This window comes from Falco cherrug, chromosome 3 (assembly GCF_023634085.1).
Source record: "Falco cherrug isolate bFalChe1 chromosome 3, bFalChe1.pri, whole genome shotgun sequence".
In the NCBI taxonomy this organism is placed as follows: domain Eukaryota; kingdom Metazoa; phylum Chordata; class Aves; order Falconiformes; family Falconidae; genus Falco; species Falco cherrug.
This window is the reverse complement of record NC_073699.1, coordinates 59,003,415-59,019,084: the sequence shown is the minus strand read 5'-3', so window position 1 is coordinate 59,019,084 and position 15,670 is coordinate 59,003,415. Positions and strand designations below refer to the sequence as shown.

Genomic DNA, 15,670 nt, shown 5'->3' with positions numbered 1-15,670 from the left:
TCTCTCCAGTACTACCCTTTTGGGGGACTTTTCACTCTGCAGTTTTTTCTTCTTTTCTCAGCAGCTCAGACAGACACTTAGGTATTTTGTAGCAGCTGTCTGCTTACTAACTAAACACTGCTGTTAGACTACTGTTGAACAAAATACAATTTGAGCCACTGAGAAAAATTTTTACTTTTACTAGACTGACTTCAGTGGCAAGTGTTTAGTGATGGACCACTTACTAGTGCCACTTTAGCTCCCTTCAGCTCCCTTCCCTCTAAACATTTCCCCTAAGGCAGGACACACTGCTAGAAGCAGTCAACTCTTGTTGCTTTGTTCAGGCAATCAGGTAAACAACAAACATTTGTTGTTTACCTAACTGCACTTAAAGTTGTCCTCAGTTGCTCCTCCTGTTCTACCCTGTTCAGGTTGGGATCCATGTCTTCTCCATGCTGTTTCACCCCTGCTCCTCCTTCTGCCTTCCTTAAAAGAAACCTTTGGGTTTTTTCTTCCTCTCAATCTGAGATGCCTATCAGCAACCAAGGCTCAATTCAGACTATGCCGCTTAAAAATTGAAGTTAAAAAATGTCAAAACTTCATCTAAAATGTGGGTATACAAACGCCCTGCTATCCATTTTTTTCTGAATAACTTGGCATGGGAGGGTGGGAGGAGAAGGGAAGGGGAAGACATGCCTGCAACTTCAGAAATGGCAAATAACTACCTTGATTTCCCTCAGGGGCTAGTAACCAGCCGCCCTGTGTATCTTTGGAAATCTCCTCATTCAGTATTTTGTCTCACGCTCAGAAAACAGACAGAAGACCTCTTTCATTACTCCTACCTGCCAGTGTGCCTGCAAGTGCTCCTGTAAGCTAAAATGAGGTTATTTGAAAAGACAAAAATTAATTGCAGGAACTCTACTTACTTAAGCAGCTTCTGTAAAGCTCTACCCCCTTAACACCACGCTGCTTACAGAAAGCGTCTCCTTGTATTCTCAGCTTACCCTGAGACTTAAATCAACTGAAAATGCACCTCAACTAACTTTTATTGGCTCACTCGGAAAGGTTTCTCTTCCCTGCAGTCATACTGCACAGATGGCACAAACTACTTGCTGCCTGCCTAGAAACACTGTCCTCTCTCTTTGGAGTAGCTACAGTTCTGTTTGGGTTGGTGTCATCTGAACAAGGGAGCAAATCCTGCCCTGGCTCACCAGGGTTTCCTTCAAGATTTTCCTGCACTAATTGCTAGAACGGTTTAATTAGAGTTTGCTGCTGAAATTGCTTGGGATCTGCAACCTAGTTTAGCACACCATCTGTGTTTGTTGAAAGGAACGATCTTAAACCCATCTAAATATCCTGTAGATCAGTTCAGTGGGCAAGATAAGGAGGCACAGCAGAGGTGCAACGTGTCTGTCCTCTCTTACCCTCCTCCCTGCTTCCAGCTGGAACTGCACCTGTCTGAAGCTTTCACAAGTTCTACCAACAACTCTCAGCAGTGCTTTTGCAGAACCTTACAGAGAAACGAAGCACCTTCTCTTACATGTCCCTGCTTGCAAACACTTTTCTTCATGCAAAGATCAAAGTTCAGCTTCTCTAGGAAAGGTCCAGGCTTGGAAACTCCTTTCACCTAAGCAGTTAGTGTTGTGGAATTATAAAAATGAGAAAGAGAAGTTTTCAAGCAGTTAAAAGCTGGGAACCACATGCACAGCTCTGATGAAGACACTGCTAGGCAGACAAAAAAAAGATTCAACCATAATTTTACAGCTTCTGAGGGAGGAAAAAACTCATGACTTCAGACATATTCAATAAGGTTTCACTTTATATACGTATATACACACACATATGCACACAACTAAGCAGGAGCAAGTATGTGTGTTCATAGCAGCCTAAGCCTAGTATAATGCATTCTGGGGAGTCAAAAGATCACAGAAGGTACATGGGTGGCCTTTGTTAGGTTACATCTACTTTCACCCATCTGCTAATTGTATTTCTGATTCTTCATCTCTCTTTTGACTTCCCAGAACAGTTCATGCCTCCCACAAAGCTCAAGGGCCAGAACAAGAAAAAAACAACGAAAAAATAAAATCAAGCAAAACGAAACAGTGCACATCACTCTCTGTCAAGATAAAAGGAGAAAAAAAATAAGTAAGTGTGACACTGCTGCTGACAATTGCTCAGCAACTGGAATGAGGACTCTTCAAGAATCGATGCAAAAAAGTGAGCTTAAGTATGTAATTAATTTGTCAGTATGCTCTTATGACTCCTTTGTGTATGGCATGAGTAGAGAGGATATGTCACATTTCCTCTGCTTGGCCAATATTCCTAAATCTAAATGAGGGAAAAATGCGTAATTTCAGTCACAACAAATGGGACAAAAATATCAGCAATTTATCACCTCCCTTTTTTTTTTTTTTTTTAAAAACTCTTCAGTTTGACCCTAACACATCTCATTTTCAGGAACATTCCATCTGCTTATGGGACGGCCATGCAGCACAGCACAGTGCCACACCTATTTCCATGAGCTGAGCCAGTGCTCAATGAGTCTGGGCCCATTAGCTCTGCCCTGCTAAGTCACAGCGTTTCTGATGCAGAGAGTAACTCACGCAGTGTGTTATGAAGACACAGCTACTTTTCTCCTGAGTCTGTTTATTAACAGCTCTTTCTGCTCTTACAACTCCTACTTTTTACACCACAGCAAGAGGTTTGCCCTAGCACCCACCTACCGCTCCTTACACAAATACCCATCTCCTACCCCATGCTTCAGCCTGCATCTGTGACTTGTGCTGTTCTTTTATGCAAACAGCAGCAAAACACAACCGCTGGTGCAACTGTGGGTGATCACATGTTCTTTACCTCAAAGTCAGTAAACACGCTTTTTTCTTTCCCCTGTGTGAGACCACTGACGTGTACTACTAAGAATACTGCTCCCTGCCCAATGATCAAAAGAAAGAGCCAAGAACCCATCGCAAGTATGGCAGGGTAATTTATGTATTCTGTAAACTCTTTATTCAAATCAAGGACCACCTACAACAATGTAAATCTTAACATTACAATAAGATCATACCTTTATATTTGAAACGTGTCCTACAGACTTGCTGCCTGAAGTCACATAGAGGAAGTAAAGATGGCTGAGTGTCAGATAAATGAAAAGAATTAAAAAGCCCAAACCAAAATTAGCCCTTTATCTGCACGGATATAGACAGCAGTGTTCACACAGCGGTAGGGCTCACTAGCTCAGCTGTTTCATTTCTTACACCATACCAGGAGTTTCTTTTAGTGAGGAGCGGACACCCTCCATTGAAGCTGCAGGGTTAAGGACACAAGCAACAGGGCAGACTGCACGGAGGGGCAGGGTGGGGAAGGCAATTAGAGCTTTCAGTGGATTTTTTTCACTGTGACCCTCTGTATGTTAATCAGAACATCCAAATCCTCTTCTTGGCTCTGTCCTTGCCTAGCTGTGTGACCTGGGATCTTACAAGCATTTTCTCATCAGTTCCCAGACTAGTTCATCAGCCAATTCATTACTTCTGCCTCTACAATTTTCTTTGCTCCAGCAACAAAAATTCTCATAACTGTAAAACTGCCAGGCTGCAATAACATTTGCTGCTGATGTTTCTTTAAATAACAAATGATTCGATTCTTTCTGTATTAAAAGGGATTTCATGGATGCACTTGGGTCCTGACACTTAACTCACCTCTGTCAAACTCCTTACCTGTGAAAATACAGCTAATATGCAATATCATACTTTATACTCTCTCATGAATACTTGTAAATCCTTGAAGGTTATATTGTCCAATGCATGTAAAGAGATAGCTAATAAATCTGAAAAACTCAAGAAATACTTTGGTATTGAAACTATGCAAATCATGCCTCAGCATTCAAGAAGACACTAAAGTGTGCTAGTTCAATCCCAGAGGACAGAGTTGGAGCCCTCAACTTCTTCCTAAGCAGCTTTTATGTAACAAGCTATTCAGAAACAGAAATGAAAGGGAGTACTCAGAAGACCGACAGTACAAGCGTTTTACTTTAGGAATTATTTTACAAGAAGGTCTAATTTTTCAAATTTCAATATCAGGAACACAAAACATACTGGGTAAAGACTGGCAAAGACATTATAAACTGTGGTCCTGCACAAATTAGATATTAAGGATTCCTTGATGACTTATTTAAGCATGAAGTTCCTCCTCCAGTAAGACAAAAATCTTCTCTTCCCCAGCTGTTAATCTCCACAACACTGTTAATTGCTGCATTCTGCCCCAGAATGCTCCCTTTCTTTTTATAAGCAGCCACTGACGATTAGGGACAGTGGATAAAAGTACTCCACCGAAGTCTAACGGTTATTTGTACCATCCTTACCTCTCTGTTTTCTATGACTGTATCTGCCACTGTGGTTTGCAAGGCATTCTGGGGGAAATCATAGAACAGAGTAGCAGGTATATCTTATATTTACATAGGTCTTCAGGGACATGGATCAGGAAAAGGAACTCCTTGGTCAGGCCCACCACTCTCTGGATTCCAGGTGATAATGTTCCTTGCAACATGTTCCATCAAGCAGCACATAGGTGCAATGCCAGCCATATCCTGGCTTTTTAACATTGTTGACATCCACCTACTGTTCCACAGTTTTAGCATAAACTTATTAAAATACTGTAGTCTATAAAAGCAATAGATTGTACAAAGTGGAAGAAACCCCCCAGGAAATCCATTTATCACAGAAATCTACACATCTCTATTGGCTTTGCTGGCATCAAGATAAACATTTCTTTACTTCTTATCCTCTTCCAGAAGCCTCATCTATTGTTGATTGTTCTTACCACCACCACAGTCCTCAAATGCAAACAGACTGCTTTAAGGCTATGACAGATCGTTAATTAGAAAGTATAAATATCAGAATTACAGTGTGAAATTTTTAAAACGCTTTTTGTCAGTCCCTAGACCAGTCTTCAAGACATGTATCTGTGATTTTGTTAGGACCATCAAACTAAGTCCCAAGGGTAGGATTTTGGATGCCATAAAGCTCTGACGCTTTATTTTCATCTATTTCTCATCTCTCCTCAAACAAATTTAGATGAAATCATTCTTTTTGAAGAGGGTGTGGGAATATTCACTTTGATCCACGACACCGTTCCCCAGGGTTTGATAGTATTTTAAGTATGAGGTCGTAGCGCAGGCAGCACCCAATCCATGTATGTATCCAGGCCAACTACTATGTCCCACAAGAGATTTATACCTGTTTATCATACAAATCCACAAATGAACTGTGATATTAACAATTATTAAAAGTAAAAAAAAACCAACCACCAAACAAAGAAAACTTCATCTTGAATCTTTTTAAACTGTGGCTGTCAGTGGCAGCACTCCGGCGTTCACTGAAGTCAGGAACAGAAGACCTCATGATTCTAACAAAGCCAGAAACTCTCCCACAAGGAGGACCAAGTCATGCACTAGCTCAGATACTAACACTGCTTCAAGATCTTAGTCTTGGCCTTACTCATATCTTATTAAAGAAATATTAAAATAATCAAAAATATATATATTTTTTCTCATTTAAAAGAAACATAAAAAAGGTCAGTACTGACATCTGCTAGGAAACAGAAACTCTTTGCATTTAAAAAAACCCACTGAAGTAAGGAACAACGACCCAAAATGAATTCTTTTTCAAAACCTCAAAACCCCCATATTTTTGAAGGATGCAAATTTTTTTAATGTTTAGGTATAGCAAAAATCTGTCAGATACTCCTCAACGCTAAACTTAAATACTAAAAATCAACACTTTCTTCCCTCAACCGTGACTTTCTATGGACTGAAATAAACATTAAGTACCTGTGTAAACAATTTATAGGAAACAACTGCCTTACCTTGTGAGTCCATGGTAGGAGGAGATAACTTTGGATATCCTACAAAAGAAAAGTAGTATGTGTGACACAGTACATAATGGAATACATTATGACAAAACATCACTGCAGCCTTCTAAAAAGCATCCTTTGTTACCTAACAGCAACCTACCAAAACAGCTACCAATAGCATCTTCTATGAAATGATCGATGATCATTAAACTGGGGTGATCATGGCAAAGAAAACCAGATTCTTATTACAACGTACTAAATCCACCGCAAGCTCTATGGGAAGAAAAAAAAAAAAGTAGTTTCCCTAGTGGCAAAGGCTGCTGTAGTTACCAAGGATTTTACATGAGCCCTGTTGACTTCATGCTTTATGCAGCCTTGGCAAAAGCAACAAAACTGGCCCCGAATGTGTTTCTCCTACTTCTGTAGCCAGCTGGAGCCTGAAGGCCCACTCACTAATCACCTCTGCTGTAAGCCCATTCCCAACAGCAACAGCTACAATGGGCATCCATGAAAGGCTGAAAAGTGGCTGGTAAAGCTCAACAGACCTCAGCGTCACCCCTTTAGCAAGGCCTGGCATGCCCACTGCACCTAGATGGGAATGATTCACTATTAGTTTGGTTGTCTCACCTGGTGCTCCAGCATACCCTTCAGCAATGGGCATGGTACTCTGACCCGCCTGACCATCCACACTTCCAAGCCGCCCTCTTCCTGACATTAAAACAGTGCCAGGAGGCCCTGCCTCTCCAGTCTCCAAGATGATCCCGGTTGTTCCAGGCAGAAACGGTAAAACTCCTGACCCTGGCAGTGCTGGGCGTGGAGGAAGTCTGGGCTGCGGTGGCTGGAGGGGGGTCCTCTGTCGTGGTGGTTGTATCCTTGGCCTTGATGGCAGCAGGGGTATGCCAGGTTGGAGCTGCAGGGGTGGTCTTGGTGGCAACGGTTGCCGTGGTACTTCTGATCGCCCTTGGAAATGATGGAAGAAGAGGAAAGATACAGAATTATTTGCCTAAAATAGTATATAAAATTGCATAATTTTGTAAGAAAAATACTTCAAAATAAAACAGGACTTAATTTAAGGCCATCTTTTCCCTCATACCCAAGACTGCACTGGCAAAATGCTGTTCTGCTCTTGCAGTACTACAGACTCTCCTCTTTCCCAGCCTCTGACACAGGGCAAGGAATGAAGACAGCCTGGAGACAGAACAAGCAGCAGTCAAATAACCCACCAACATTCACCCACTAGTCCAGCTTTAATTTTCTGCTCCAAGTGGGCTGTGTATCACACCTATTCCCACCAGTTCCTTCATCTTCATTGTGTGCTTTCTCTCTCTACCTTCACATCAGTTCTTCTGAACCCCTCCTGCCCACCACTCCTACTTTTGACTCTGTACTTACACAATGCATAGCACAAGGCTGACCCTTTAGCACTAACATAAAGTATCCGTAGCAAAGAACCTAACGAACACTGACTTACAGATTCTTTTTTCCAAACTTTGAAAAGCAATGAACTTAAAATTCCAAACACTCCCATTACTAATATTTTCTGACAAGGAAGGCAGATCCCTAGGATATAATCTACCAGAAAATTCTTTACTGTTTGAAGAGAAGAGGTACCATTAAAAAGACTTTTCCAGTAGGGCAGCCAACACATAGGACATCAGGGTTGAACAATGCTGACATGGTTACATTTGTGTATCATCGGCTCCAGTTCCAAGCCCTTTATAGGAATTACAGCTTTTTCATAAAAATGAAGTCCTAGACAACACTTCAGGAGGCAGTGTCTCCCAAGAATGAAGCTGAGTTACATCTACATGAAGAACAGGAATTTACAAATGTGTACACTTCAGCAGATGGAATGACAGCTTTTACACAGAATAATTAGAATTTCATTCTATATTAAAATTTAGCATTGGTTATTTTGATTGCATTTCGAGACTAAAGCATGGCTTTAGGTGCAGGGATGGAGTGAGTTTCTGGGGAAATGGACAAACATCCCCTTGCAAATTTATCTGATGCAACCCATCACACCAGAGATGCCTGCCACGGTCCACCATGGAGAACACCGCTCTGAGGTCTCAGTGGTCAGAATGAAGCACTTTATTACAGTCCAAAATCAGCTTGGGTAAATTCATCAGTGGCTAGGGCTAAACCAAATGGCTGTGTCTAGAAGCAAACGTAGTGTGAGGCTTCCTCTAGCTCTGCTGCATGGCTTGGGATCCCCAGGAGGGCCTTACACTGTACCTTTGGGTGAGAGCTTACAACCAGGTACTGTCCGTGATGCATGGCTGGGGTCCAGACAGTGTTGCTGGCAACCCACATGCTGTTTCACAACTACTTGACACCTGCACTTTACCCTTGTGAATCTCATTTCTTGTTTTCAGTCTCATAAAGAGTCTACGCAAGCCTCCCAGGGTACTGAGAGGCTGCCTGAAGTCACAGTCTCACACCACCTGCATTCATTTGCTAGATAAAACTCCTAGAAAAAAAAATCTTACTGAGTGTTGCTGGCTGACTTTAACTGTCACAAGAACTGAAACTTACACAAGCAACACACCACAAATCTAGACCGAAGCTCACTCGGTAACTCTGTCCACAAGGGAGAGGACTAAGGAGTGAAATGTTCACTTTATATAGATTAAAGTAATCTACATAAAAATCCCAGGATTAAAAAATCATATAGAATTTTTTTAAAAAGGCTTAAAGTATCAAAGTGAATTGTTTAACAGAGCTGTTAACTTAGCAAGATATCTTCTGTCCACAGTGGCATCGATTTGGACCTTCAACTAAGATCATCAGACTAACTTCGTTCAAAATAGAAATGGGCAAGATACATTACCTGGGGATGCACATACTTGTTCTTTCCCTAGTCAGTTAAGCTGAGCTTTATTAAGACAATTACTTGGGCTGACACAGAGAAAAGGAATAAATTTCTCTGTTTGCTTTTCTAAACCTTTAAACAACAATCAACAGCTCGTGTCCCGTGCAAACAACTTCTTTGTGTGCAACATGAATACTGCAATATTCAGAAATACCCAACTACATCTCCATAAAGTTCAATCCAAAATTACCTGCCTAAAGCTCAACTTAAAGTGCCAGTCATCAGACATGTGCAGGTTGAGAGGGGTCTGGTCTGCCATATCTTTGCCAACCTTTCTGGCCTCTTCTACTGAGATGCATTGTAGCAAGACAAAGTACTAATAAATCACTAGTTAAAAGATGATAACACTGCAGCCACCCCATCCTGACATTGAATTCCAGAACATGTTTTCAGTTCACAAGGCAATGAGAAAATAAACCCCTAACGAAGGCTGTGGTGAATGTGGCTGGACCTGCTTAAGCTTTGCTGAGCAGTGGGCAAAACAAAAATCTTCCCCATCATCTTCCCATCTATCTGGGAAGGCAAAAAGCAACGCCGAGATCATTACACAGCTAAGAACGGTAACACTGTCCGCAGCAGCACCATTCTTACTGCTCCAGTTGTCATCACTGGTGTAAGTGACAGCTCAGTTACCATGTCACACAACAGCTTCTGCTCTCGCATGCCCATCTGCAACTGAAACAGAAAGGTTTCCTTCCTCCTCAGTTGAAAACAAGAATGCTTTTTTTCCCCCTTCCCCTCTTGAAAAATATTTTATTTTATTCAGTTTGTTCAGCCAGGCAGCTTTAATCTGCAATTTACCTCACTGAACGAGGAATGATTTGCTGGGAAGGAAGATGAGCAGTGACCTGGATGGATGAGATGGGTGGATCTTCAGGGTGTGTCAGCTTCTAGTACTGTTCTGGCCCAACCATGCTCTCCTCAGCCCCCAAAACACACAGAAACAAAGTGTGTAAAAAAAACCTAGAGAGTAAAGGAATCTGTGACTGCACTCACAAGAAGCTAAAAAGATCTTGAATTTTCTTATAGATATCAAAGGCATCTGACAATTAAGTTACAAAGTACCATTTTGCACAAGCTCACAGGGAGCCTGGAGGAATCGACTACTGTATGAGTATTTGCACTACAACACTAAGATTTTATGTTGCCCTTTATCGATTCTGTAATGCAGAGCATACACTGGGTTTCTTAAGACCATAACTTCAGCAGACAGTATTTTGCTGCTGCTTTCAAAATTCTGCTACAGAGACGATTACCAGAGGAATTGCAGTTCAGGTCAAATAACTGTAACCAAAGCAAACTGCACTCCCAGCACGGTATTTGGCTGCAAGACTGCACTTCTGATTCCTGGAAAACTTCATGAATCTGTATGAATAGGCAATAAGTTAAAAGAGACCAATAACTTTAACACGGCTTTCAGCTTCGTGCCATTTGAAGAGCAAACGTACCCACAGAGAGGCACAGAGTGCAATAACAACTTACTCTACTAGACCTGAAGCTGGGGGCAGTCACCATTTAATGTGGACCAGTTGCTGCTGGATTACACTACCTTGGTGACCACATCGTGTACGGTCCCCTACACACTTAGAGCAGACCACCACCTGCCACCACCACCACCTTGTTTATAGCAGAGCACTGCACTACCTTCACCAGAAATTATAACAAATTAAATAAATTTCTGGCCTCTGAGTCTGTATCTGCTGTACACTCATTGACTAACCTGTCTTGTTAAGTTTGGACTGAGGCACTGAAACTCCTTAATAAAAAATTTGGAAGAAAACACAGCCATATTCCTAAGATCAGGGCCATCTGACTTTGCTCAGGTTTGCAGTGCACTGGGCTTACACTGCTTGGTAAGATTTTATATTGTATGTCTTGCAACATATCCTTGCCTTACTGGCCTCAACTGTTATTAGTAACAACTTGTTTCTTTTTTAGCCCTTTTGAAGTCAAATGACATCATTTGAATGCTACGATATGCTGACAAACAGTGCATAAGAAATTCCACACCAATCTATGGCCAGGACTGACTGACATTCAAATAACACTGCTATCAGAGACAATGCTGCAGATCACGGATACAAAAATAGTTAAAGCCATACCCCAACTCATCTAACAGGGTTCCTAAACTACTTCCAAAAAAGGCTCTTTTGCCAAAACCTTTCTGCAACTGCAGGCATCAGAACTTACTTGGACTGCTGTGCTATACAGTGTTATTGTAATTGGAAACATTTGGGACTGAAGTGCGTGCTTCACCGATCTTTCAGAGTGCCTGCACCCTAGGTCCAGCAGCAGTGTCCCTCCATAGGCACTTAACACGCAATGGTGGATGGAGAGCTCTGCCCTGAGACAGCATTGTTTTATGGAAACCAAGGCATGTTGAGGCTTTTTACTGCTTTGCAATATTGTAATAGAGGCTGATAAACGAAACTCATGAGGCTGCTTGAACACCTGCTTTAAATAGCAAAAGAAAGATTGCTCTTGGACCTTCCTCCAATGTCGGTCCCTAGTGCAAATTTGTTTTGGACAAGATGGATGAGAAACAGGATTACACAGATATATCATACTGCATTTTAAAGGGCACCGGGTCTGCTTCTGCAAGATCTAGGGGCAAAGGTCCTAACCTTTCTGAATTTAAGTCAAGATTTCACCAAAGGAATTATCTGAGAATTACCAACCCCTTCCATTCTCCTTCACTCCTTCCCTTAAAGGAAGAGAAATGTGGGGTTGGGGTTTTTTTTTATTTCACACAGGAGCTTCTCACCTCAGTAGGATTTTTGTGTCAAGTACTGCAGTACATTTGGTTTTAAATAGTTAAACACTCAGAAGAAAAACATTTATCACAGGCTTTCATGTCTCTGCCTCAGAGTGCAAAGGATATTCTTCCCTAAAGAAATTACTTTCAAACCCTTCATGAAGCACAACTTGTCCATTCAAGCAAGAGCACTCGGTCCTGCATGAAATTTCCCCCAACCACCATCAGCTGCAACAGCCCACAGGCTCTTCCCTCAGCACCTCTTCTGATTTAAGGCCAGTTACAGAAATCAGCCTCTTATTTATCTCATACGTGCACAGAATTAAAACCAGAAGCACCAACCAACTGAAGAGTGCAGTTTCAAAACAGCCTGCAATTCCTAGGTTTTTGTACCATGCTAACAGAAACAGGAACTTGGCTTCCCTCTGTAAACTCTGACTCAGAAAAACAACCTGTTGCTGAAATCTGGGGCAAGAACTGCAGAGGGAACAGAGTGGTATTTGGCAAGGTCTCTAACCTTCACGGCAAGGTTCACCAACGTATTGAGGTTATTACCATCTCACAGCACTTCGAGCCAAAGGGAACATGCCTCTGCTTCTCAGCCACTCTATTGCAAACTTTAAACCATCTGTGGAGGCAGATTTGAGCTAACACGTTGGACTACTAACAGAAGTGGCTGAGGTGTGAAAACCCTGCCAGCTGGGGTGTGCACCTATTGCCAACTACATTGTGGGAATGAAAACTTCTGGGAGAGCTATGAAGCAGAAGTCTTATATTGCCACACCAAGATGTGCCAGAGCTTGTTTGCAAAAGTCCTAAATCAAAGAGTTGGTGCTGAATTATAATCATTAACTTATGCTGAGAAAAAGACCTACAGGGAATCTTCCTTATCGTAAATTTGAATTCCTTTGACTTCGGTTTTCTCCACTTACTTGTCAATTTCCCCTGAGGAATCAAGAATAATCTCACACAACAAACCAAAAAAAAAAAAATTAAAAAATCAAACCAAATCAACTGGAATAATACCCACAGATAATTATTACTTTAAACTCACTATCCAAAAATATTAGTTTTCCCACTCTCTTTATTCTGGCTGAAAGTAAACATGAAAGCATGAAAGATGACTTTTTCTTTTTTTTTTTTCCTTTTGAGAATACTTTTAAAAGCACTCAAAGTCCTCTAAGAATTCTAAAGCAAAGAGCCAAAATTTAAGTCACTGTAGAAACAAAGTAGAAATCGCTTAATACTAATATTTTCCTTCCTTGTTTAGTACTAATATTTTCCTTTCTTGTTTAGTTCCTTTATAAATGATTCAGAAAAGAAAACCAGTTGAAAAACAAACAAAAAAGTATTAAAAAAAGCAAAAAAACCCCTTACTTGTGTCAGGCTGAGATTTCAGCATGCCTTCAATGTCTGCGGTGATTCTGGAGACCTGACTATAAAACTGCTGGACAGAATTCTTGAGGCCAGAAATATCAGTGGAATGAGATGACACAGTTCCATTAATTTCGTGGATGCAATTCCATAAGCTGCTCACATGCTTATTCAGGCCTTCTTTTATCTTTTGCAGGCTACCTGAAATGGAGTCCAGCTTGCCGCAAACTTTTTCAACACGTGAGACTCTGCTCTCAACATCTGAAACACCCTCCTGGATACCCTGAGTCTTTTCCTTGCACTTGCTAAGATCATCCAGGATATGATCATTCAATTGTTCTAGTCTCTCTTTCACTTCACCACAGCAACTATCACTAGAATGAGCAGTTTGATTTGCAAATGTCCTCTGCATTTGATCGATTTTTCGGAAGACACCTCGTTGTGTTTTTCTACAGGTAGAATTGACACCCAGAAGCTGCTCCTTGCAGCTACTCAAGCCATCTTGAAGATTTTTCATATCTTTATCCATGATATTTAGACTATACCGGAATACACGTACATCTCTCTGCATTTTCTGGATGTCACGTTGGTTACCCTTAATTAAGTTGAGTTTCTCATTAAGAGAACTATTTAGAGACTGCAGGAGAACAGAATTATTCTCTGTTTTCAAAAGCAAGTGATTGTATCTGTTGTTACAGTTTTCTAGTTCTTTCTGAAGGTCCTCTGTACCTTGTAGTGCAGACTGACATTTCTGCCCACAGAGGTGTTCAAGCGACAGTACTTTGTTCTTCAGGAAATTCACCTCTGCTGTAAATTGCTCACTTGCAAACCCTGCGTCACTGGGCAAGATGGGCCCAGGATTAATATACATTCCATCTGGGTCTGTGGTATTGGCGATCTCTAAAATGGTGCCGCCTAGCCTATCTTCTAGTGCCCGCAGCTTTTGGTCAAACAAGTCTCTCAATTCGTCTACCTCAGCAGCTATAGCACCACGGAGAGTTTCCTCAACATAAAAGCAATGTTCTTCAGCATTTCGTTCTGTAACATTCATCCTCGCATCTAGCTCCTCCAACCTCTCACCAAACATGTCTTCTAGATCTGGAGTTGACAATCGACTGATTTCGTTATCTATTCGGACATTCAAGATCCTGTGTGCTTCCACAATTCTGTCAATCTTCTTATCTAAATCTTTTATCTGTTGGTCAAAGTCATTTCTCTCGCCCTCTTTGCAACAACTGGATTTGTTTGATGGAATCTGAGTTCGGAGAGTATTTATTTCTTTCCTCAGGTCATTCTCTTTTCCTCTTATAACATCAATTATTCCTAAACAGTTATTTTCATTGTCATCACACTGCTGCTGGATATCCTGTAGTTTATATTCACAGGAGTTCTTCAGATCTGCCATTTTCTTTTCAAATCCTTCCAGTATTTCCTGTCTAAGGGACTCAAATTTTGAGTCTATATACTCCTGATAAATATTGTCACTGGGCATTGTTACTGTAGGTCCTTGTGCTGCCTCCTGTAGTTGTTTTAATTGTCCTTCATAGCCTTTTACTTTTCCATTCAGTTCCTCCAGCTTGTCATTCCTCATCTTCAAGGCTTCTTTGACCTCAGCTAGCTCAGACTTTATGTCTTCCATTTCAAAATCAATAAAAGGGTCTTTTTGATCTTTATTGCTGAGGAGCCCAGGCAGATGAATAGTGTCTGTTTCACCACCAACTGCGTGATCAGGCTCTGGGCGGTCATAAAGGTTGTTCAGCCAAGTGACCAACATCTTACTAGCGTCTTCTTGGACAGTCAGCTTCAGGTTTTCATTCACACCTGCCACAGAGGACTGAAGTTCAAGCACTGATCGTGTAAGTCTAAACAATTCATCCTCAAGAAACTGCATTTTCTTCTCATATGGTGGAGGTTCTGGTACTTCTGTTGGTTCTGCATCTGTTTAATGGAAATAACAGACAGAGTCTGGATGTAAATACTCCCAGTGGTATCTGTTTTAATCAGCTGAGGCTAACTTCACTTTTCTTTAAAGCCAAATAACGATTTAAATTGCATAATGCTTGTTCCCTTTTCTATACTTATTTTCTAATTTGTTATTAAAATATTATCAAAACACTCCAAACTAAAAGTTTTAGCACTTTGACAAATTCCTGCCAAGATACAATGGCAATAAATCAATAAATTAGAAAGCAGAACCCCCCTTCTTGTTCAGCAATATATCTAAGCTGTATCGTATATCACAGACCATTATAGATCCATACACACCACAACACAATCACCTTAGAGCCACTGCATCTCCTGTAGCAATAATTTGGGAGGTGCTGCTCTGAATTCCCATTGAAAACTTAAGAGGCAGTAATTTATGTGCCTGAAGTGGGTTTGTGCTCCAGTATTTTGCTGCACTGGGGTCCAAATGCATATACTGGATGGGGTTCTGCAAGATATTTCAGTTATCACACTTGCTTCAAAAATAATTATTTGACACATATGTAAGTAGGAAATAAAAATGCGTATAAAAGCATAAACTTTACACAGCCAAAATCAAGTAAAAGACTTTTAGCCGCAATCTACTTTTTACCTAGTACAAATCACGTAATAAATCTGAAACCATCCTTCCAATATGTTTGTCATCGGCAGCACCTCATTTGCAGAGGCATGTGCAATACTGGATGTGCAGTTTCAAGCAAAATGTGTAACAATGGCAGAACATGCAGAAGAAAAAAAAGAAACATCAGATGTCACGGAAGTATAAACTGTAGAAAAAAAAGTCAAAGTAGTTTGTTATTTAGGCTAGAGGAGAGGAGAATGAAGAGTGATATTCTGGAAGATATCTGCAGACT

The 15,670-nt window shown here is 41.0% G+C and overlaps 1 protein-coding gene across 2 annotated transcripts in view; it reads right to left on the bottom strand.

The window, feature by feature from the left end:
* Window positions 1-15,670, bottom strand: part of EMILIN2 (elastin microfibril interfacer 2) — a 37,578-nt gene that overhangs the window by 6,562 nt on the left and 15,346 nt on the right. For both annotated transcript variants that reach the window (XM_055705787.1, XM_055705788.1), the window contains 3 exons: window positions 12,834-14,768; window positions 6,454-6,786; window positions 5,839-5,877 (listed from right to left, as the gene is read on the bottom strand). In XM_055705787.1, coding sequence (XP_055561762.1) covers window positions 5,839-5,877; window positions 6,454-6,786; window positions 12,834-14,768 — 2,307 coding nt within the window. The remainder of the gene's footprint in view (window positions 1-5,838; window positions 5,878-6,453; window positions 6,787-12,833; window positions 14,769-15,670) is intronic.